The 22,998-nt window shown below is 49.3% G+C and overlaps 1 protein-coding gene across 2 annotated transcripts in view; it reads right to left on the bottom strand.

The window, feature by feature from the left end:
* ACSS2 (acyl-CoA synthetase short chain family member 2) overlaps nucleotides 1–22,998 on the bottom strand; it is a 35,056-nt gene that overhangs the window by 10,052 nt on the left and 2,006 nt on the right. For both annotated transcript variants that reach the window (XM_071573191.1, XM_071573192.1), the window contains exons 3-7: nucleotides 4,009–4,100; nucleotides 3,425–3,528; nucleotides 2,900–2,972; nucleotides 2,047–2,122; nucleotides 1,091–1,205 (exon numbers count right to left, since the gene is read on the bottom strand). In XM_071573191.1, the coding sequence (XP_071429292.1) occupies nucleotides 1,091–1,205; nucleotides 2,047–2,122; nucleotides 2,900–2,972; nucleotides 3,425–3,528; nucleotides 4,009–4,100 (460 nt within the window). The remainder of the gene's footprint in view (nucleotides 1–1,090; nucleotides 1,206–2,046; nucleotides 2,123–2,899; nucleotides 2,973–3,424; nucleotides 3,529–4,008; nucleotides 4,101–22,998) is intronic.

Below are 22,998 nucleotides of genomic sequence, written 5' to 3'. Positions count from 1 at the left end.
GGCTTCCCTGCAATCACCTGACCAGGGAAACCTCCCAGAGGAAGCCTGGTGTGTTCCAGTTTTCCCATTCCTTTGCACCTATATCCTGCCCTCACAGGAGAAGGGGCAGGGGAAGCCAAGGAACACAGCCAGGCTGGCAAACACCAAGTAACATTCCAATAAAATTAACACAGCTGAACAAGGAAAATTAACTCAAAGAGAATCTGCCGGACTTCTTCCTCCAGGGATGTGCACAGACCATCCCTTCTGAAAGCAGAGCCCAAAGCTCAAATACTCCCCCAAACACAACTAATTTCTCAGCCAGCAGCCTGGGGATAACTCAATGCAAATAACCATCAAACACAGAGGGGGAGAAGGCACCACTGCAAGACATGGAACTGTGAGGCAGCTGAAAACCACTTGCCTCTGCAGCAGGTGGGTGCTGGGCACAGCAGGGCTCCAGAGCAGCCTCAGGAACTCAGCAACCAGCCACAGCTCCACAACACCTGCTCCTCCTTCCACTCCCATCTCACCCCATTCCTCTGACCCATGTCCTTTCCTCTGGTTTCAGTTGCAAGGGAAAGCCCCTGCCCCACAGCTGACACAGCCACTGTGCCAGCAGCACACACACTGCACTGTTCCCAAGGACTGTTGTCATGTCAGGGAGCTGTGCTGAACCCACACCACGAGCTCAGATCTCCTGGTTTTCCTCTCCTGCTTCTACTGTCACAGCAACAGTGCAGGGTGACACTTGGTCTTTGCACAAAAGAGGAGACAGATACAGGGTTAGGCACGAAAAGTCCTGTACTGAGCAGAGGAAAATGGGCACCTTGTTCTAGTGGCCTTAGAGGATGCACCCCTGTGCTGAGGGGTCCTGTGGGCTGGCAGCTTGTGATGGTGTTAAAGGAAGCAGCAGGGAGAGGATCTTGGTAAGGCAAAGGAACCATTTTTCAGACCACTGGCAATGCAATGATAGCAAGGAGGGGAGAAAACAGGAACAGGAGTCAGAACAGGAGCAGTCAGGGAATCACTGCAGTGGTTTTGCACCCACTGATTTGCTGGGTGAGGCCCAGAGCAATGAAACTCCCCTGTCATGCCCCCAGAAACGTACCTGTACATCCTGGCACAGCCTTTTGAGAGGGGGAGACTTGCTGCAGGCCCCATCCACCGCCACCTCTTCCCTCCCCAGGTGCTTCACCACGATGCACTTTTTCAAAGGGGATCCCCTGTAAAAGGCAGGAGATGTGAGACTGGGCTGAGCCAGCCCTTCCTGGGATTCACAGGCAGCTGCTTTGGCTGCCATGCAAACTCCATGAGCTTCCAAGGACACCAGCCACAGGAACAGAGCTTAGAAAACAGAACAGTCTGTGCACAGCCTAGCAGGGATTTATCAAGGGTGATTCCTGTGGATGAAGTGGGCATCCCACAAGTCTTTCTCCCAGGCCACTGTTGGGGAAATTCCTTACAAAATCCCAAATTTGCCTGTCTGTGACCATGAACTAGACCTTCCACAGCACTCAGGAGGTATTATATGGCTGCTGCCATCTAGACGTGACCAACTGTCTGATTCAGAGGGAGGAAAGGCTTCCAAAGCCTGATCAAGGAAAACAGAGGGTGTTTTTCCCCTCATGAGGGCCAAAACAGCCTACAAAAGACTAAAAAAATGATCTTATTTCCCTTCACCTGTGTCAGGGTACCAACACACTGTCTCCATCAGCTAATTCCCAACTTCAAGATCCCTTCTGCCCTCCAGGAACCTACTTTTACAGACATATAAACTTATGTTTTCAAATTTTAGACTTTTAAAGGCCTTTAAAGAGTTTGAATTTCTAATAAGCAGACTGCCCTGAATTTCCAGGTTTGATCTAACACACAAACCCACATTCAGTCCCATACAAGCTACACAGATGCCCCGTCTGCGAGCTTGGCAAAGTCATTTCACCATAATTATTTCCCTTTCTGTAACATGTGATGACAGTTTGTGTCTGACCTGAAAACTTCCACTTCCATTTGTGCAGGAGAAGATTCCAGCAGCAATGCTTTTGGTAGCAGGGAATCCAAACTTACTTGTCTTTACATTTCCGGACGGCTTCATCTGCAATCTGCTTCAAGGTGACCAGTTTGTCCCCTCGATAAAAGGCATCTGCAAAATGGTGAGGAAAACATCAGAGGGGCTTCCCAACCAAGGCAGCCTGGACAGCTGGAGCAACAAGCAGTTTCAGGAGGGCAGAGCAGAGCTCCTGCACTGGAGTGAGGGAAAGCTGACAGGCAGCTGCTGGGAAAGCTTTCCTAATGAACCCTTTTAGCCAAGAGAACAGATGCCAAAAGAAATGGTGAATTCCTTCTCTGAGAGAGGTCCCAGTTTGACCCAACAAATCTCTTGGGAATATTCTGTGGGAAATAATCCAACACAGCCAGAACACGGATTACAGTTTAGTGTGTCCTTTCCATGCCATGGAAATTATTAAAAACATTATTTTTTGCACTGTTGTAAAAAACAGCTGGGGAAATGCAATGGCCTTACTTGCAACCACTGCCACATTCTTGTTCCCTTCCTTTAAAAGGCTGGGAGTTGCAGCAGAAGTGTCCTTAAAATTGGGAAGGGTGGGATTTTTTTATACTGGGACTGCCTCGTGATACATCTTGCAAACATCTGGCTGATTTTGAGCAGGAACATGGATGAGAAGAGTTTAGAAACAAGTTATTAGCAGCTGGTGACATCAGGCTTTACAGGACAAACTGGGAGGGCTGCTCAGAGGCTTCACTGTGTGTTCAGAGTAGGGAGCAGTGCCTGAGCACAGCCACAGCAGTGCATCCACCCTGGGAGGCTCAGCTGAGGCTCTGCCTCTGCCATTTCCATTTTAAATAAAGACCCTTCAGGCAGGAAACAGCAATGGAGATGCACAGGTGCCTGTTTTACCTGCTGTGATGAGGAGAGAACAACCACAGTCAAGGATCCGCTCACAGAGAGAGTCTGCAGAGAAACCTGCAAACTGACAGAGATCACACAACAAAGTCAGCAAGGACACACACAAAACCCAGCCCAAAATCCCAACAGCTGCTGTGCAGCTCACCCAAGTCAAACTATAATGGCCTGCCCAGAGAGGGGGTGAATTCCCCATCCCTGGAGGTTTCTAAACTGAGCTTGGCTGTGGCACTGAGTGCCATGATCTGGTAAAGGGACTGGAGTTGGACCAAGGGTTGGACTTGATGATCTGGGAGGTCTTTTCCAACCCAATCCATTCTATGATTCTATGATTCTAATACCACCAGGCACTGATGGAGAAAGCTAAAGGAGCTCATTAATGCAAGGAAACAGCAGCACCTTAATGCAGTTTCTGTCTACCTCATGGTCAGCACTCATCTTTCCAGCCTGTATGCCAGAAATCAGAGCTGCTCCCCCCAGAGCTCAGCACCAAGAGCAGCACAAGGAGCTTGTTCCTACCACAACAGTGTGCAGAGCTCCAATCCTGGCACAGGCAAGCATGGCTATGACCAGCTCCAGGATCATTGGCAAGTAGATGGAAATCCGATCTCCTTTTTTCACACCTACCAAGGGAAAATGAACATGGTGTTTGTCAAAATGAGCATGTTACATGTCAGAAGAACAGGATACAGAAAGAAATTAATTATTTTAATTTCACATTTATATGCACACAATAGAGCTTTGGGTGGAATTAGAGCTGAACAGCCTCAGGTTTTGCCTTTCAAGCCCTGTGGCTCTTGAGAGATGATGGCAATGAACACTCCATGTTTCTCATCTGCCTCCTCGAAGGAAGCAGGAAAGTAACCAGAGCCCACTGCTTGGTGGAAAACCCAAGCAGGAAGTTTTGGGCACAGATTTCTTCCTGTTACAGCTGACATGACCAGCACTGATCCGTTTTCACCAAAAGCCAGAGAAGAATGTATGCATTGCAGAGCAAAGGGACGAGAATTACTCAACAGACTGGCAATCACACAAACAGTGCACCCCATCTCCAAAGCCCTGCTCCAACACCTGCCCAGTGTCCTCTTGCTTCAGCCGCGTACCTTGGCTGCGGAGGACGTTGGCGAACTGACAGACTCTGTGCAGCAGCTCCCGGTAGGTGATTTTCGTAGAATCCCCAGGTTCATTCCCTTCCCTGGAAAAACAAGACAATATTTGTTATTGTACAAGCATTACAAGGTAACAGTGACACTGAAAACTGCTTTGGACAACATGCATGTCCTCACCTGCCCTTCCGAGCACAGAGTAAACCAAACCCCAGAAATCCAGTTCTGGACTAAAGGTCCCATCCCTGTGTATATCACTAATGGAAGCAAGGGAATGTGTGAGGTGGAAATGCAGGGCACTTTCAGAGAGGCAAGAAGGGGCCAGCAGAACCACAGCTAAGAACTTAAGAGCACTCTGGGATTTATGACATGGCTCCCTTGCTCCTCTGTGCTTATGTCTGCATGAAACACAGGTCAATGTTTCAGCAAGAACACCCAGACCCCAAATACCTGGCATCTGATGGACTGGGATGGGATGCCAAGGGCTGTCTTATTTTCCAAGGTCATACATAAATACACTCACATATGTTTGCTCAGTGCCTGCTCTGCCTTATTTTCCCTGGGGTCTTCCAGGAACCAACTCTGGAATCCTGCAGCCCAGGTGATGGTTCAGTGGGGCATGGCCATTAGAATTAAGAGCCAAGGACTGCGCCTGGAGATGGGACTGGAATGTCGTATCTCCAGGGAACTGGTTTGGTACTAAAATAAAAACCAGCTAATTTTAATGTGACATGAAAATGAGGTGGCACTCCCAGTAGATCAGGAGATGAATAAAGAATGTGCTATGACTTCACACTGGGAGAAGCAGTGGTCTCCCACACCCAGGAAGGAGTCAGACACTTCCACAGCTCTTCCCAAGGCAGCCAGAACAGAAACACCAATGACCACTAATGACCTAATGGAAGAACAGGGGTTATCACACCACTCTCAGCTGACAGTCTCCCTGGAAAAGTGTCCCCTTGAGTGTGTGCAGCCAAATGTAAAGCACCACTGGTGCTGGGGAGCAGCCAGGAAGCACCCCTGTGCCATGTGCTCCCCTCAGAACTGCAGCCAGGCTCCATCCAACCCTGAATCAGAACCCTCACCACTCCAACATGTCAGAGCACACAAAAACACATTCTGAATTCATGTGAAAACTAACCACTTCCCCCAGCAACACAAAGAGCAGGAAGGTTTCTGGGACGCAGAAATGCATAAATTAACACTCTTGTTTCTCATGTAATTCTGTGCCAGAGCAATAGTGACCAAGTGCTCCAATGGCAGACATGGTTCTGGCAGAAACAACAACAGAGTTGGGAGAGCCCCATTGACACAAGCTCTGCTCCTCCTGCCCCAGGTAGAACAGGGGCTGCAGAACTGGTGGTTACACTTGGATCATCCCATTCAAAAGCTACTCATGGATGTGATGCTTACACCCTTATCCCTCAGGATACCCAGTTACACTCCTGCCTGCCACAGCTCTCTGCAGCAATTGGGTCCACGGATACCTGCATGGACACCAGACAGGGAATCTCCCCACCCCTGGCTCCTGGAAGGGCAATTCCCTGCTTGATCCTTTATGCAAGTCTGACCCCTTCTAAGTGCAAAGAGGAGAGATACAAGAGCACAAAGAAAAAGCAAAGTGTGGTAATGCAAACCAGTGCCCAAGGCAGGCAGCTCAGCCCTGGCATCCAGCAGTTCTCACTCCTTTCCACATCACAGCCATGAGCAATACTTTGAGCTAAACGAGATGTGAAACCATTAGATGAGGTCCTTACAGCAGGATTCTCAACTAGGAAAGAGAAATCAGGAAACCAGAGAGCTTCCCTTTTGATTTCATTACTTGAAGTCAAAGATCCAAGAGCTGATTTCAGTGCTGGGCTGAACCTTCCCTCACCATCCAGGTTTTCCTTCATGCAGCTGCACAGCAGGTCCAGCAACATCAAGGCTGGTGCTGTGCAAACCTGCTTTGGTTCAGGTGTGCAGTGTCACTGTGTGTGCAGCTCTACCCTCAGCCATGAGCCTTGCTCTGGAATGGCACTTAAACAATATAATGCTTCCAAATACAAGCTGGAGTGTCCCAGTCCACTAATCCCTCACCTGAAGATCTCTGCACTGGGCACTGTGGGCAGGCCCTGAGCAACACAGCCCTCAGCCCAACAGAACAGGGCAGGGAGGACGGAGGTCCCTTTGCCTGTGCTCAGCTGCAGCAAAGGATCTAATCCCAGCCTCCACTAAGAAACAAAGACATCAGGAAAGATCAGCACAGGCTGTCTGTCCCAGTTCAACAGGTGGGACCAGTTTATCCCTGTGTGGGTGTGACCAAAGCTGTGCATTCTAAACCCTCTCTGCCATTGCCCAGCAACTGTTCCCAATGGCCCATTGGCAGCAGCTGCCCAGGGCACAGCTGAGCCCTCAGGCTGGGAGCTGGCTGGGAAAGAAGCCTGGCAGAGGAGTTGGGAGAACTGCCCTGCAGGGAGTCCTTGGCACCTCCACACCCACCTGAGGGCTCAGCTCTGCCCATGGGCCAGCAACGAGTCCAAAATCCCCCCTGACTGCCAGAGTCAGATCCCCCAGTGTGGAACTCCCTGCCCTGGGGGAGGCACTGGGGGCTCCCACCTGCACCTGAGGGTACATAATCTGGGGGTTTGAAGACCTCAGGGAATCTCATCGGTTTGAGAGGAGGACCAGACCCTGAACAAGAGGAGCCCACCACTCTCCACCAGACTGTGCCATCATCTGCACCAGCAGGTTTTTCACCTCCTTTTCCTGTGCACTCGGAGGAACCACGTGGGGCTCAGCACAGGGGCCAACAAACCCCACTGTGTTTGTGCCCCAGGGGGCTGGGTTACACCTGGGGTTTGTGGGTTAAACCCAACTTCTCTTTGTGCCATTGCATTTCTTGTAATATTGTTATTAAATTGTAATTCTGACTTATAATCTCTTTTGTGTTGGGTTCATTTCTCCTGCCGGTTTACCTTTAAACCAGCACACTGTCCCATCTGGAAGGCTTCCCATGTAAGGCAGGTAGGCAGCCCATGGCCCTGTGTGCTCTTTGGGGGCTGTGCAGCTGCGGGGGCACAGCAGTCAGGTCGCCCAGACTGTGGGTTCTCAGGTGAGCAGCCCTGCAGACCCCTGGGTTCCCACAAGGGACATGGACCAGCACATGAGAAGCACGTCTCAAATACATCAAGTCCTCCTTCATCCGGCTTTAGGAGGGATATTCAGGCCAGGGAACGAACCCAGCCTCGTCCTCAAAGCCACCACACACAGGGCACTGCAGAAGCACAAAGCAAAGGCAGAGAAAAGTCAAAACTTCTGCAAGGACTTTCAGGGGCTTTCAAAGTCCTCTCCATTCATTGCGTGACTGCAAAATGGCTCCACTACCACCAGCAGGGAGAACCTCAGGCTTTAGATTTTAAGATGATCTTGTGCTTAATGGTAAACAAGTCATGTCCTTGTTTCTACAGGACAAAACACCTCCTTTCACTGCATCCACAGTCAAGGCCTCGAGCAGTCTCTCAAGAGGAGGCAATTGCTTTAAGTCTCCCCATGTCTGAAAATAATTTGCAGCGCCCACAGCTACACTTACTGGGGTACAGCAGCACTCAGACTGTGCTGTCCTCTGCTCTGCCTCAAAAGCCCAGAGAATGATGTACTTTAGACAGGGCATTTAAAGCAATGCCCACTCACACGCTACCAAGTACTCCCTGCATCAAAAGCGAGCCTGTAAAGTCCTGGCATCGACGTCCTGCCAGCAGCATCTTCCCTACAGCACCCCTGGACACTGGGAAGAGCTGTCAGTCCTGAGTTTCTCAAAAGGATTCACTCCTCCAAATGAAATTTTTGAAAAAGAAATAAAAATATAATAAAAGCCCCTCTCTCTTTTGAAAACATTACTGCAGAGCTCATCTCTGCGCCTACGGAGTGCAGTTCTAACCCCAAATGGATCCTTTTCTGAAGAACTGGTGGTGGAAATGGTTGGCAGCAGCACTGCTGTGATCACTCCTGTGAGATCTCTGCTCTAACAGCCAGGCTTCTTCTGAAAGGCAAAACCAATTCTCAGCTCCCCAAACTTCCCAGATACATCAGAAGATGAAATTCACAGAGAAACGTAGTTTGAGTTTGATGTCTTTCTCATCTTCCTCCAGCCAAGTCCTACATTTAGAAGCTGCAATTCAAAATTTTACAGCATCATCTGGGTCACAGCAGAAATGCATCTGAGTTTTTTAGCACCTGAGAAGCCTGTGTTTTACATGTTGCATGTTTTGTGCATGCTCAGCCAGAGAAAGGCAATTTTAGGGCATGTGGAATATATATGGAAGAAACTCTTCCCTGTGAGGGTGGGCAGGCCCTGGCACAGGGTGCCCAGAGAAGCTGTGGCTGCCCCATCCCTGGAAGTGTCCAAGGCCAGGTTGGACAGGGCTTGGAGTAACCTGGGACAGTGGAAGGTGTCCCTGCCCATGGCAGAGGGCATTGGAACTGGATGGTCTCCAAGATCCTTCCTATCCAATCTATACTATGATTCCATGGTCTCAACCACCCACCAACTAATTAAATGCAAGTCCTTCAAACCAAACACACAGTGCACAACTGGGAACCTTCCCAGCAGGCCTTCTCCTAGAAATCCTGATTTGTTGAAAAAGTCGGGTCTCATGCCAAGAGGATGGTTTTCTAGCTGCTTGCAGCTACTCACTGCCAGGGCCAGAGAGCCCCAGGGCATCAGGGACCACCACCACTGCAGTGTGCAGAGAGCAGGGCCCAGCTCTGCACAAAACACATCCCTGTCAACATAGGAGAGGCAGCACAGGCTCTGCAGGGCTCTTGTCATACCACTCCCCTCTGCCAGCAGGTAAAATAAGGGGCTCCCACTTCAGAACAGGCCCTGTGATGCAGAAAAACCCCTCCAGTGGCCCTGACAGCATCTGAGCAAACACTGACCCCACAGGGAGAAATCACCCCAAGCAGGGCAGGAGGAGAACATCATGTGAGAAACCTGAACACTTGTCACCTCCATGGCACAAACCTCCCCACAAGGGGCTCACAGACTGCCTGCTCAGGTGCTAGTTGGACCTTGGAGAGGCAGAGCCCCAGAGCTGTCACACCTGGTGCTCAGGTAGTAAATCATAGAATCGATTGGGTTAGAAAAGACCTCCAAGATCATCAAGTCCAACCCTTGGGCCAACTCCAGTCCCTTTACCAGATCATGGCACTCAGTGCCACGGCCAAGCTCACCTTAAAAACCTCCAGGGATGGGGAATCCACCCCCTCTCTGGGCAGCCCATTCCAATGCCTGAGCACTCTCTCTGCAAAGAATTTTTTTCTCATCTCCAACTTCAATTTCCCCTGGCAGAGCTTGAGCCCATCGTGCCCCCTTGTCCTATTGCTGAGTGCCTGGGAGAAGAGACCAACCCCCACCTGGCCAGAACTTCCCTTCAGGCAGTTCCAGACAGTGCTGAGGTCACCTCTGAGCCTCCTCTTCTCCAGGCTAAACACCCCCAGCTCCCTCAGCCTCTCCCCACAGCACTTGTGCTCCAGTTCCTTCTCCAGCCTCGTTGCTCTTCTCTGGCCCCGCTCCAGCCCCTCAATCTCTTTCCTGACGTGAGGGGCCCAGAACTGAACACAACACTCCAGGTGTGGCCTCACCAACACAGAGTGCAGGGGTAAGCTGCCCTGATTTAGTGCTGTGCCTGTGGAAAATGGCCTGTAGGAGCAGGGAAGGATTTCCTTAGAGCCCCATTAGCTCCAGCACTGACCCCGTGGAGCACTCAGGGGTGAGGAGCAGCAGTGTGGGGAGGGAAGCTGTGCCCAGATGTCCTCCTGGACACCAAAGCAGGTTAAGGAGTTACCAGGCTCTGCCAAGCATCAGGGCTGACTACAGGACTTTTCAAAGTGCTGCTCTGCTTCAATCACTCATGGTTAAAACTTGGTTGTAATGATGCCAAGGTCATGGGTTGAATCCCCTGTGTGGGCCATTGACTTGAGAGTTGGACTCTCTGATCCTTGTGGGTCCCTTCCAACTCAGAACAGTCTGTGATTCTGTGATCACATCACCAGGCAAGCTGAGCCCATCTCAGCTGTAGGATGACAAACAGTACTGAGGGGCAGGAACTTCCTGACCTGCTACAGCTCAGGGACAGAGGGGACACACCCTTCCCAGAGCATCCAAATGGACCAAGCAGAGCTGGCCTGAATGAATCAACAATGCTGTTTGGACTTCCTCTTTCACCAGATTTTCAAAGAAAAATTATTTCCATAACTTGTTTGAGTAACAGATGACTACAGCTTCCCTGTGCCATGATGCATTTGCATGGAGCAGCAGGAAGCACAGGTTGCAACAGTGGGAATTACGGTTTTCAAGGTAATTGCTGATGATAATTGTGGTTTAGAAGGGTTTTACCACCACTAAGAGAGGCTGGTGTACAGCACAAGGGGGTGAAACGAAGGCAAGCAAGTGAAGTGTTCGTAAGTTTTCGAGATCTGCCAGACCATCTGCACATCCACAGTCAGAAACTAAAGAATTACAGACCAAAGCAAACTAGGGACAAAGCCAAGGCCTTTCTGACCCCTGGAAATGCTCCCACTGAGGACCAAAGGGGCTGCAGATCATTCGAGCTTCTCCTCTAAACTCCTATGAGCACATAATTCTCTTTTTACAAGGGCATGTAGTGACAGGCCAAGCAGGAATGGCTTCAGTTTGAAAGAGAGCAGGTTTAGATTGGATATTAGGAAGAACTTATTTCCTGTGAGGGTGGGGAAGCCCTGGCACAGGTTGGCACTTCCTGCAAGTGTTCAAGGCCAGGCTGGGTAAGACTCTGAGCAACCTAGTCTAGGAAAAAGTGTCCTTGTCCACAGCAGGGAGTGAAACGAGATGGTCATTCAGGTCCCACCAAACCAAACCATTCCATCATTCTACAATTAAATAAAAGCATTAACTCAAGGTGACCAAGCACAGGTGGGGTGTGGGACACCTGGAAGGTGATAAAGAACAGCAAATCACCTCAAAGCCACCAGGTTTCATTCCCCAATTGGCAGTGGGGCAATGGTACCCACAGAGAAATTTTGCTTAATGCAGAAAGAAGGCTCCACATTTTACCTACTAGAAAGCACCCTTGAGAAAACAGGAAGATGTTGGAAGAGGGAAAGAAGCCTTTACAAGATGATGCAACATCACTGGAAGAATTTGCACAGTGGAGAACCACAGGAAGAGTCCAGTAGAGCAAAGATGGGGGCAGTGAGAATGCCAGCCCTAGAACATCTCTAAACTAAAACATGCTCAGAGGCCAAAATCCCTCCTAAGCACAGGACTAAGAGCTGCATGAGAGGCATGGGATAGAGGCAGCAAAATCTGCAGCTCCTGCTCCAGCAGCAGCCTGTCCCCAGAGCAGGGTACAAGGAAAGAACTTTCCTGCTACAGCGACAGCTCCACACGTGCAAGGTCACTGGGGGCAGCCAGACAGGCTCAGCTCCCCAGCCCATTCCATGTCCAGAATTAGAGCAGCCAAAATGCCAGGCAGAGCTGGGCCGAGCCAACTCCTGCCATGTGTGGAATGGGCTCACGTGTGTGCCGCGTGGGCAGCTCCAGGCCCTCTGATGCCTGCCTGCTGTGAACTGTGTGCTCAGTGCCTGCCCTGCCAGCTGCTCACACACCTCCTGCCACCGCCCAGCCCTGCCTGTGCCAGGGCACCCCCACACCTGCGGCCTGAGAAGGGTCTGCCTGGACACAGCCTGGTTGGTTGGCAACAACAGCAGCCAAAACCAATAAAAATAGGATTTCTCCCTCCAAGCCAGCCTTGCTTACTCTCATTTGACACAGGAACAGCACAGCTTTAAAATTTGTCCTTGAGAAAACAGATTATATTGAAATGTGGGGCCTGGGGAGACCAGTTGTGCAAGACAATCCAAAAGAAGACACCATTTAATCAGAAAAAAATGCCAGTATTTGCATGGACTGTTCAGTGTGGAAATGCTCCTAAACAGACTGCCCAAGCAGATGGGTCTGTAGCAGGTCTGCACCCCTGACTCCAGGAGGGAGCTGGGGGGCTGAAACAGGTTTGCAGAAAACCTTCATGAGAACATTTCATAGTAAGGGGGCAGAGAGCCCACCCAGCCCAGCCAAAGCTTAACCTCACCCATCTCCCATCACAGTAAACATAGAATCAATTGGGTTGGAAGAGACCTCCGAGATCATCAAGTCCAACCCTTGGTCCAACTCCAGTCCCTTTACCAGATCATGGCACTCAGTGCCATGGCCAAGCTCAGTTGGAAAACCTCCAGGGATGGGGAATCCACCCCCTCTGCGGGCAGGACATTTGCATGGCAGCAAATTCCCAAAGGAGTTCTGGGAAGGCTGAGAGGCTTTTTGAGCAGCAGGTTTACCAGAAAGCTCGGCCTTCACCATTCCCACAGCCATGCTGGAATCCTGTTGCATCATGACAAGGATGACAAAAAAAGAAGTTGCATAAGGATGGAGCGCAGCCTGGGAGGGGCTGGTTTTCCCAGTGTGTTCAGAAATATTTGGCAGCACTGAGAGAACATTGTTGAGTAAACCTGGGAATAGAAATCCCAGGGAAATGAAAGATCTTGCCAATTTAACTGCATCACCTCCTAAAACCACACAGTTAAGTCTGAGAACTGCATTAAAACCACAGGACCTGAAGGGAAGTTCTGGCCAGGTGGGGGTTGGTCTCTTCTCCCAGGCACTCAGCAATAGGACAAGGGGGCACGATGGGCTCAAGCTCTGCCAGGGGAAATTGAAGTTGGAGATCAGAAAAAAATTCTTTGCAGAGAGAGTGCTCAGGCATTGGAATGGGCTGCCCAGAGAGGGGGTGGATTTACCATCCCTGGAGGTTTTTAAAGTGAGCTTGGCCGTGGCACTGAGTGCCATGATCTGGTAAAGGGACTGGAGTTGGACCAAGGGTTGGACTCGATGATCTTGGAGGTCTTTTCCAACCCAATCCATTCTATGATTCTATGACAATTTTCCCCTCCAGTGCCCCTCATACACATAGGTAGGGCCTAACAAGACTCTGCTCCAACTCCACCTCTGAGCCAAACCATCTCAATTTAAAATTGATCATGTACCTGGATGAATGGGGTCCTATTGCTGCAAAGAAACCCAAGCCAGTTGTGTCAAAGCAGGAGCCCTGCAGAGCACAATGTGCTGTGTCCAGCCCCAGGCCGGTCCTCTCCAACTCAACCCAGGCATTACTGCGCCTGTATTTTGCCAAACAGCTAAAGCAGAGCTTATTTCTACAGGGACACTGGGCCACCATCAGCTCTTTGATCAAGTCTTCTAGTCACCTTTAAAAACAGTCATATAGAAATGTAGCCTGCAAAGCAAACACCCAACACCCTGCATAGCTGCCAGTGTCCCAGAGGAAAACCACATCCATCTTTCTGTCCTTCCTTCTCATTAAATACATTCTCAGCTACTGTTGGTATTTGCAGCCTTTCAGAACCTGGACAAATAGCAGAAGCATGTAAAGAAATAATATTTATCTTGTGCAGCCCAACCACTCTTCACTTTGTCATACCCTGAGTGATCCTACTACAGCACAGAGCCCAGCTGCAGGTGGACACTGCTCCAAAATCACTCTGTATTAACTGACCTGCCAGAATTTCCTCCAGTTTTCCCACTCATGCCATGCTGCATCCTAAAATCTACTTCAAGCCCCTTTCTTTAAACAGTGGGATGCTCAGACATCCCTGAAGGGAAGTTCTGGCCAGGTGGGGGTTGGTTTCTTCTCCCAGGCACTCAGCAAAAGGACAAGGGGGCACGATGGGCTCAAGCTCTGCCAGGGGAAATTGAAGTTGGAGATCAGAATAAAATTCTTTGCAGAGAGAGTGCTCAGGCATTGGAATGGGCTGCCCAGAGAGGGGGTGGATTCCCCATCCCTGGAGGTTTTTAAAGTGAGCTTGGCCGTGGCACTGAGTGCCATGATCTGGTAAAGGGACTGGAGTTGGACCAACGGTTGGACTTGATGATCTCGGAAGGCTTTTCCAACCCAATCTGTTCTATGATTCTAACACCTCCCACCTTACACTGGTGATGGTTCATCAGCCAACACGGGCAAGTCAAGTCAGTGTGACAGAGTTTGCACAGTCTGTGCTCACACCTGAGTGCCAGAACGCTCCAGAGTAACAGTTCTAGGGAATACAGGACTGGCAGCAGTCAGCAAGTCCCTTTTCAAGAGAAATCTATTAATATTTTGACAGATTTGACAAAATAAGGCAGTGTACAAGCAATACAGAGCACATGTAAGTGCCCTGGTGATGGTGTCAGCAGGCACTCTATGCTGACAGACTCAGCAAGGGGAATTCTGCTCCTCTGTGCCTGCACATTTTCCTTTGAGTAAGCAGCCAGTCAAGAGGATATGCATTAACTCTAATGATGGTCCCACTTTCTGACATATTTTACAACACAAGAGAACAGTCAATGAAGAAAAATCATAGAATCGATTGGGTTGGAAAAGACCTCCAAGATCATCAAGTCCAACCCTGGGTCCAACTCCAGTCCCTTTACCAGATCATGGCACTCAGTGCCACGGCCAAGCTCAGGTTAAAAACCTCCAGGGATGGGGAATCCACCCCCTCTCTGGGCAGCCCATTCCAATCCCTGAGCACTCTCTCTGCAAAGAATTTCTTCCTGATATCCAACCTAAACCTCCCCTGGCAGAGCCTGAGCCCATCGTGTCCCCTTGTCCTATTGCTGAGTGCCTGAGAGAAGAGACCAACCCCCACCTGGCCAGAACTTCCCTTCAGGCAGTTCCAGACAGTGCTGAGGTCACCTCTGAGCCTCCTCTTCTCCAGGCTGAACACCCCCAGCTCCCTCAGCTTCTCCCCACAGCACTTGTGCTCCAGTCCCTTCTCCAGCCTCGTTGCTTTTCTCTGGACCCCCTCCAACCCCCCAGTAACTTGTCAATAAAATGTCAGCTTTTTACCTATTTTATTTAGTGGAAATTTTTTAAGCAATTTAATTACTTATTTTTAATCAGATTGATTACATAGTGTTGCAACAGAGGTCACATGCAAAATCCATGCAGTGCATCCCTGAGCTGGGCTGCCCTCAGCCAGCACTTGGAACCCTGCAAGCCAAACCCATGGAATGCTGCAAAAGAATGTGAGAGTTTGACGTGAGAGGAAACATTTTAGATGTTTAGCATCAATAAGTTTTTCAGAGGAGCATGGACTGTTTTTACCATTCCAACAAGAGCTTATTTCCAGCATGACACAGCTGATTCCTTGTTTAAACAATTTACAGTTGGGCCATGGAACAGATCCTGGATGAAGCTTCTGCAAGTAAAATAATCAACAATTCGCCTGCAGCTGGGAAACACCCCATTTTGGGAAATAACTTCATCTCTGGATGGAACACCCTGCCAAATTTTGAAGACCTCCTAGAAACACGGGAAGCCAGGAATTTCAAAGGAGGCTCAAACAATATCCATCAAGGCCATGACAGGAAATTAAACTTTTAATCAGATTTTTTGGTGGGCATTCCAATGTCATGCCTCATAAACTTCTACAGGTGATGTCACCTGCTGGACTGTCATCTCAGGAACATCTCTTAGAGGGTGGGCAGTGGCAACAGGAATGGAAAATATGCTTCACTATCACAAAATGAATGGTCTGTGTTGGAAGAGATCTTAAAGACCATCAGGTTCCATGGGCAGGGACACTTCCCACTGTCCCAGGTTGCTCCAAGCCCTGTCCAACCTGGCCTTGGACACTTCCAGGGATGGGGCAGCCACAGCTTCTCTGGGCACCATCAGGTAGGTGGGTGTGAAAAAGCAACCAGGAAGGACTTAATTTTCCTTCAGGGATTCCCCCAAGGAAGGGAGGGGACATGTAAGAAAATAATGAGCTTTGAATTCATGGAAAAGTGCCAAGGCTCACGATTTCCCATCACACCACATTTTGACACTTACAACAAGTGATGTGCAGAAATGCAAACAGAGAACTGAAACTGTGCTCCAAAAGGCCTAACCTCTCTGCCCTGGGGGGAGGCAGGAGGTCTTAAGAAACCACTGGCACTCCATACTACAGCCCAACAGCACAGAGAGCCCACCAGGCACAGCCAGTGCAACTGCCCACAGGGAAAATGTCACACTTGGAACAACCACTCACACCTCTTTTGGCAAAGCCTGATCAATTCATCCTCTACAGAGCCCAAGTCCTTGTCCACTGGTGCTCCATTCACTCCAGGGTGTCAGGGAGGAACACACAAGCCATTCACACAGCTAAAATAATCAGGTTTTCTAGTCCAATGAACAAACTGAAGTCTCTGATCTTCCATGTCCTGAATCTGTACAGGAGTTCACCACTCTCTCTGTCCATGAACTCCATTAATCCATCCCAAGTTACAACTCTAGTGCCAATATTTGCAACATGCCATCATTGCACAACAGTGGTGCCCCTCCCAGTAGTAATCAAGTATTCTTAAACCATATCAAGTTGTCTGTAATACCTGCCAGCATAACAAGATAAAAAAAGCTTCACAGACATGAGAAAATCCAGGTGCCATTGTCTGTGCTCACACACCCCAGGTAATTACTGTGCAGCCACACACCCAGCAGAAAGGCAGCTTTGCACAGGGTATAAACCAACAATTTTGGGTAGGGGTGGATGCAGAAATTAGTGAAAAATTATTAAATCCCTTGTGCTGAATCAATAGAGCCAGATCCTGTGTCAGAGCAATGAGCAGCACAAGGAAAACGTACTAAGTAAGAACATGGAATCATGGAATCGATTGGGTTGGAAAAGACCTCCGAGATCATCAAGTCCACATGTGTCATTTACACCTCAGCACTGGGGTGTTCACAGCAGCTCAGCCAAGAGCCTCTTAGACTAAAACAAAATGCCATGTTGGGTCAGCACCAGCATCTGCTGTTTTGTCTCCAGGACCAGCAGCAGGATCCTGTTCATGGAGGGCACATGAGCCAGGCCACCATCAGCAATTCCATTTCAACACTGTCCTTGGGGGACATGCTGCTGGTCCTGAAGAGTGACCACTAACAGTGAGGAAGCAAAGGGCAAGGCTAAACCAGCTCCATAAAAACACCGTTATTCCATTCACTGTTAAGTTACTTTCTTTAACAATCTCTCATGGGACACCCCCTGAAGGAAAACAGCCGTATCCATGTGCTCAGTGCTGCCCACCTTGTGCTCCGGCACCGCCAGCAGCTCCAAACCTCTCCCAGCACCTGCACTGGTCCCTGCACACACTGAACCTGCTCCACTAAGGATGCCAGTCAGACTCTCTGGTTCCCAGGACCCCCTTCATTGCCCTCTCTGAGCAAAGAGGGACTGGCAACAAGCCCAGTCCTTGGCACAGCAGCCCTTTGCAAACACCACCGGCATACCCTGGCCAGAAGCTCTGCAATTCCACATTCAAATTCCTGCCCTCCTCTGGGGCACATGCCATCTAATCCCGGGCACGCAGGGACATCCCACTTGTTTTTCTAGTCAAATACTTCCTGGATATTCCCTTGTATTTATACAGATGGATACAGTACCCCTGCCAGTAGCAGCTACCAAAGGTTTCAGAGCAAAAGGCTGGGAACAAACAGATCCAACAAAACCCAAATGAAAGCTGCTCCCCTGATTCAAGGCAGATGAGCTGCTCTCCCAAGCAGGAGGCCTTAAATAACTCCTCTCATCACTGCTCTGCCAAGGAGCAACCACACAAGTGCTGCCTGAGTGCCTTCTTTCCTAATAGATTTGACTTAACACAGGAGAAAAGTCCCATTTTGTGTACAGGAGCAGGATTACAGGTTATTTGAGCTCAGTAAAAGCTACTTCCAAAGAAAATCCTTAGTAATGCAGAACACTCTCCCATGAAGGCACAAATCCAGGGGTGCTTCTGAATGGGCAAAACCATGGCAAACCACAGGCACTGGGTAACCAAGTCACCAGCCTTCCATACCTGTCCCTTCCCTTCACTGCACTGCAGAGCAGAACAGCATGAGGCTGGGAGAACTCAGAATCATAGAATCAGCTGGGCTGGAAAAGACCTCTGAGATCATCAAGTCCAAGCCTTAATCCAACCCCACTTTGATTATCAGATCATGGCACTCAGTGCGACATCCAATCTCACCTTAAAAACCTCCAGGGATGGAAAATCCACCCCCTCTCTGGGCAGCCCATTCCAGTGCCTGAGCACTCTCTCTGCAAAGAATTTCTTCCTGATACCCAACCTAAACCTCCCCTGGCAGAGCTTAAGTCCATGCCCTCTTGTTCTACTGTTGGTTGTCTGAGAGAAGAGACCAACCCCCACCTGGGTACAATCTCCTTTTAGGTAGTTCTAGACAGTTCTGAGGTCACCTCTGAGCCTCCTCTTCTCCAGGCTAAACACCCCCAGCTCCCTCAGCCTCTCCCCACAGCACTTGTGCCCCAGTCCCTTCTCCAGCCTCGTTGCTCTTCTCTGACCCCGCTCCAGCCCCTCAATCTCTTGCCTCAACTGAGGGGCCCAGAACTGAACACAACACTCAAGGTGTGGCCTCCCCAAGGCAGAGTCCAGGGGAAGGGTCACTGCCCTGGGCCTGCTGGCCATGCTAGTTTGGATCCAGGCTATGATCCCAGCTCCTGCCCTGCATCCTGTGATGGAAAAGGCTCTGCAGGGCAGGACAGTGGCTTGAGATCCCTAAAACATCAAACCAATCATCCTTCCCAGCAACTCCCTGCAAACCAGCTAGTGTACCTGACAGGGATGAGTCAAGTTCTGCTTCCCAGTCAGCCCTTGGAATGGGAAAATAATTTCCAGTAACTCCATGCATGTCAACTGCCTGAGTACCACGGTGATCAACCTGCACCCAGAAAAGCACACCCCACATACAGGAATCCCACAGGCCTTGAATGAAGGGAGTACTTTGCTGCTCTTCCATATTTAGTTCATCCCTTTGGCACAACTGCTCACCTGGGAACTACCTCAGGGATTTCTATAGTCATGAAGAGGGCAGGGGATGCAGCACTCTGTGCACAAGCTGTTAACAGAAGCACTTGGGAATGACAAGATACGACAGGAGAAAACTGGTGGATGCCAGGTCACAGTGCACACACACATATAATAGCCCTTGGAAACAAGTTTCAGACCATGATCCCTGTTTTCCAGTCCCTCAGGCCAAACCAAGAACCTCCAAAGCTTTAAGCAGACATCACCATGCTGCCCTGAGGCAGTGCTGTCATCTCATCTTCAACCAAACCCAAAGCAGGGCAATCAGAGCGGTTACAGGAAACTGGTTAATTTTCAGCCCAGCATGGCCTTGTTCTAAACAGCCCACAGCTGGAGACTCCAACCACCTATGGAGAAATGCCAGGGCGCTACCCCTGAGGACAAGCCATGAGTCCCTCCTGTCCCAGCTTGCACTGACATATGAGTGTCCACACACAGCAGCTGCCACAGCACCAACCACACTCTGGGTGACTGTCCCAGAACTGGGAGGGCAGGAAGTCTCTCTTTCCAGAGAGAATAATCAGGCATTGGAACGGGTTGCCCAGAGAGGGGGTGGATTCCCCATCCCTGGCAGTTTTTAAACTGGGATTGGCTGTGGCACTGAGGGCCCTGATCTGGTAAAGGACTGGAGTTGGACCAAGGGTTGGACTTGGTGATCTCTGAGGTCTTTTCCAACCCAACGATTCTGTGATTCTATGAAAGCACATGACTTGGAAGTATCTGAGCTACTACACTACTCATTTTACTCCTTGTTTTAATATCATGTTTCTATTGATGCTCCCACCACTCCCACTCCCGCACTACCCACACAGCTCAGTCAGACAAGGTCCCCAACACAGAGATGTTCTTATCTGGAGGGATGGGAAATGCTGTCTGAAGCATTCAGGCACATGCAGACAGTTTTGTAACCCCCTCCCAGGCTGGCAGATTTCACAGAGCCCGCCAGAAGAGAGCTGTGCTTTCTGTGGTGGAAACTACAACTGACATTACCCTTGAAGAGGTACAAGATTTACAGGTTAATAAAATACTAATACATGCAATGTAATTTATTACCTACTTTAGGTGCACTTAATCTGCCTGATTTCCACAAGCAGAACATTGTACTGTCCAGAAATGCCTCCAAAAGAATTAGTATCTGCCAAACCCACGTACCTATCACTCAGCACACACAACAGGGACATGACATGGATTGCTGAGGATCCCATGGAAGTCCCCAGGAAAGGAGCTGTGCTGGGTGTGGGTAGTGCTGTGAACATGAATGAACTCAACCAGGCACACACTCCTGCAAGTGTGGATCAGTAAAAACCTTCCCAGTGATGAATTCTGTTCTTTAAACAAACGGTGTGACTCAGGGATGTGCTTTCATCACCAGAAAGCACTGAAAGAGGCTGCACCACAAGTCATCCAGGAAGTTTCCAAAGAAATGAAGAGTCGTTTTGACACAGGACACTCCAAAGCCCCTAAGCCAGGGAGCAGCAGTGACAAGAGTATCAGAACTACCTGAAGGGAAGTTCTGACCAGGTGGGGGTTGGTCTCTTCTCCCAGGCACTCAGCAATAGGACAAGGGGACACCATGGGCTCAAGCTCTGCCAGGGGAAATTGAAGTTGGAGAGCAGAAAGAAATTCTTTGCAGAGAGAGTGCTCAGGCATTGGAATGGGCTGCCCAGAGAGGGGGTGGATTCCCCATCCCTGGAGGTTTTTCAGCTGAGATTGGCCGTGGCACTGAGTGCCATGATCTGGTAAAGGGACTGGAGTTGGGCCAAGGGTTGGACTTGATGATCTTGGAGGTCTTTTCCAACCCAATCCATTCTATGTTTCTGTGATCATGTAGAAGGTGGCTCCAATTAAACCCTTTGAAAGGCTGGATGTTAACAGCCAGCATCCTCAGTCACAACACCTGAGCATCTGACAGATGGGTGGGTTGGTTTGGTTGGTTCTTTTTGTTTTTTAAATGCTCTACAGTTGTGGGGGGGTTTTTCTTATAGAAAGTTTTATTGGAAGAAAGAGCTACAAGTCCATAAATCTTTTATTACGTTTTGAAATAAAATACAATAAGGAAACCCAAACCAAACAAGACACACCTTCTCATTGTATATTTGCATATTGTTCTAGGTCCAGAATGGGAACCACAGGCAGTTGTTCTCTTGTTTAAACAAACTCCAGTGAGCTCTGGCAGCTTTTACTATCTTTATTGCTCCTCTCTAGATGTGTTATATCATATGTCAATAAAAGAAAGCAGAAAATTAATACACTCTCCCAGAGATGGCAGGAGCCAGTAGCATTCTAAGGCCCCACATCTTGTCTAAAGGGACTCTAAAAATACTGCGCAAAGCTCCATCTCCTGCCCCTGATCCCACCAAGCATCATCACCACTGCAGCTGGAGTGACTGGTTTGAGAAACAGGTTATACACAGAACAGGCTTCTTCCAAGTGCCTTCACACCCTGGGGTCTAATTAGACAGAGTTTTGCAATAGGTGCTGGGGTTTTTCTAACTCCCACCTGGTTATATTTTCACCTCCACAGCTGCCCAGGCTGAAGTTTAGATGAGATCACTAACAGATACTTCAGCACAGAACTGTCCAAGTGAGGTAGGCAGGTCTCCAGCACTCTGAGGTCTCCTGTGCTCCTGCCCTAATTAACCACCCATCACAAAGTCCTCAAGAGCTGCGGCAAGTCCCCTCAGTGTTCCAGGAGTTTGCCCAGTGCATTTCACCAGCAAGGCCCAAGAAAGTCATCACAGACACCCACACAGTAACCACTGTTACTGACCTCACCCTTCCCACACAGTTATGAAAGAGATTTCACTTTGGAGAGCAGCACTTTATCAGAAGCATTTCCTGGAGCTTCTCTTCCTTTTTTAGGCCACATCAGCAACACCAAGCAGAGAAAGAGGAATCAAAAGCAGCAGAAACAGAAATACTTGTAACGTTCATAAGCAGTGTGATAAAGCACAGTGAGAGAGGTCATAATAGGGAAAATCCAAGTGTTTCCCACCAACTCAGGATGGTCATTTTGAACTGCACAGCCCTAACAGCACCACGAGGACACCACCATGACAGCAAACGTCACCTATGTACAAGTTCTGCAGCATGAAGCAATCCCTTGTACTGCCCTTTGTGCTGAAAATGCAATTCCATGTGGCTTGGGATTAGACCCTCTGAGTGGAGCCAATTTGGGCAGTCCTGGACTGCTGGTGGTGCAGGAACCTCCAGAGCAGCTTGGCCGTAACAACTCCAGATGACCTGCTGGCTCCTTCCAATCCATGCAAGACTGGAGACAGCCAGTCAGCAGCTGAGCTTTGTCAGGACACATCGCTGCTCAGGGACACTCAGCAATGACTCCAAACATTATTCACCTTTTCCCTAATTCCTTCTCTCTAAAAGCAAAGACCATGCTCCTGTATATTTCCAGAGTTCAGAGCCGAGCAGTCACCCATACCTCAGTGTAAGCTCAGCACCTTTTGCCATCTAGGCTACAGACTTCCTTCAAATCAAGCGTCTCAGGTATTTAAAAACAAAAAAACCTCTTTGGCTTGCAGAGGCTTTAATTTCTTTTTTGACCTTTCATACAGCAAGACAAGTCTCAAGTGTGTTAGGGAGCCAGACTCGTTCCAGAGTGTTAAACACAAAATGCGAGAGGACAAGATGACAGCAATTAATTATTGTTTTGTTTTGAAGAAAAGCACGTGCCTAGAGAGAAGTAATTTTACCAGTCACAGCCCTCAGCCACTCTTCCTCAAGCCCTCAGTGCCACATGTTTGCAGGTCAGTACCACACACACCACGTCCAGTGTGCCTCTTCCATCCCTCCTACCTGTATTCCCACCTGACAAACACTCCCAGCTCCACACAGCAGTGCCAGGTCACCTGTGACAGCACCATGCCAGAAAAGTCTACTCCAAAATAGTCAGGAAAAACTGTCTGCTCAGAAGGAGGAGAGACCTTATTTTTCAGCACTGGGAACACCCTGACTGACAGTCACCCACCATTTCCACGTCCACTCCAAGTTTTGCTCAGCATCATGAATACCCCCTCACAGGCTGCAGAATAACTAAG

Source organism: Pithys albifrons, chromosome 18 (genome assembly GCF_047495875.1).
Source record: "Pithys albifrons albifrons isolate INPA30051 chromosome 18, PitAlb_v1, whole genome shotgun sequence".
NCBI classification, from domain to species: Eukaryota; Metazoa; Chordata; class Aves; order Passeriformes; family Thamnophilidae; genus Pithys; species Pithys albifrons.
This window is presented reverse-complemented; position numbering and strand designations above follow the sequence as displayed.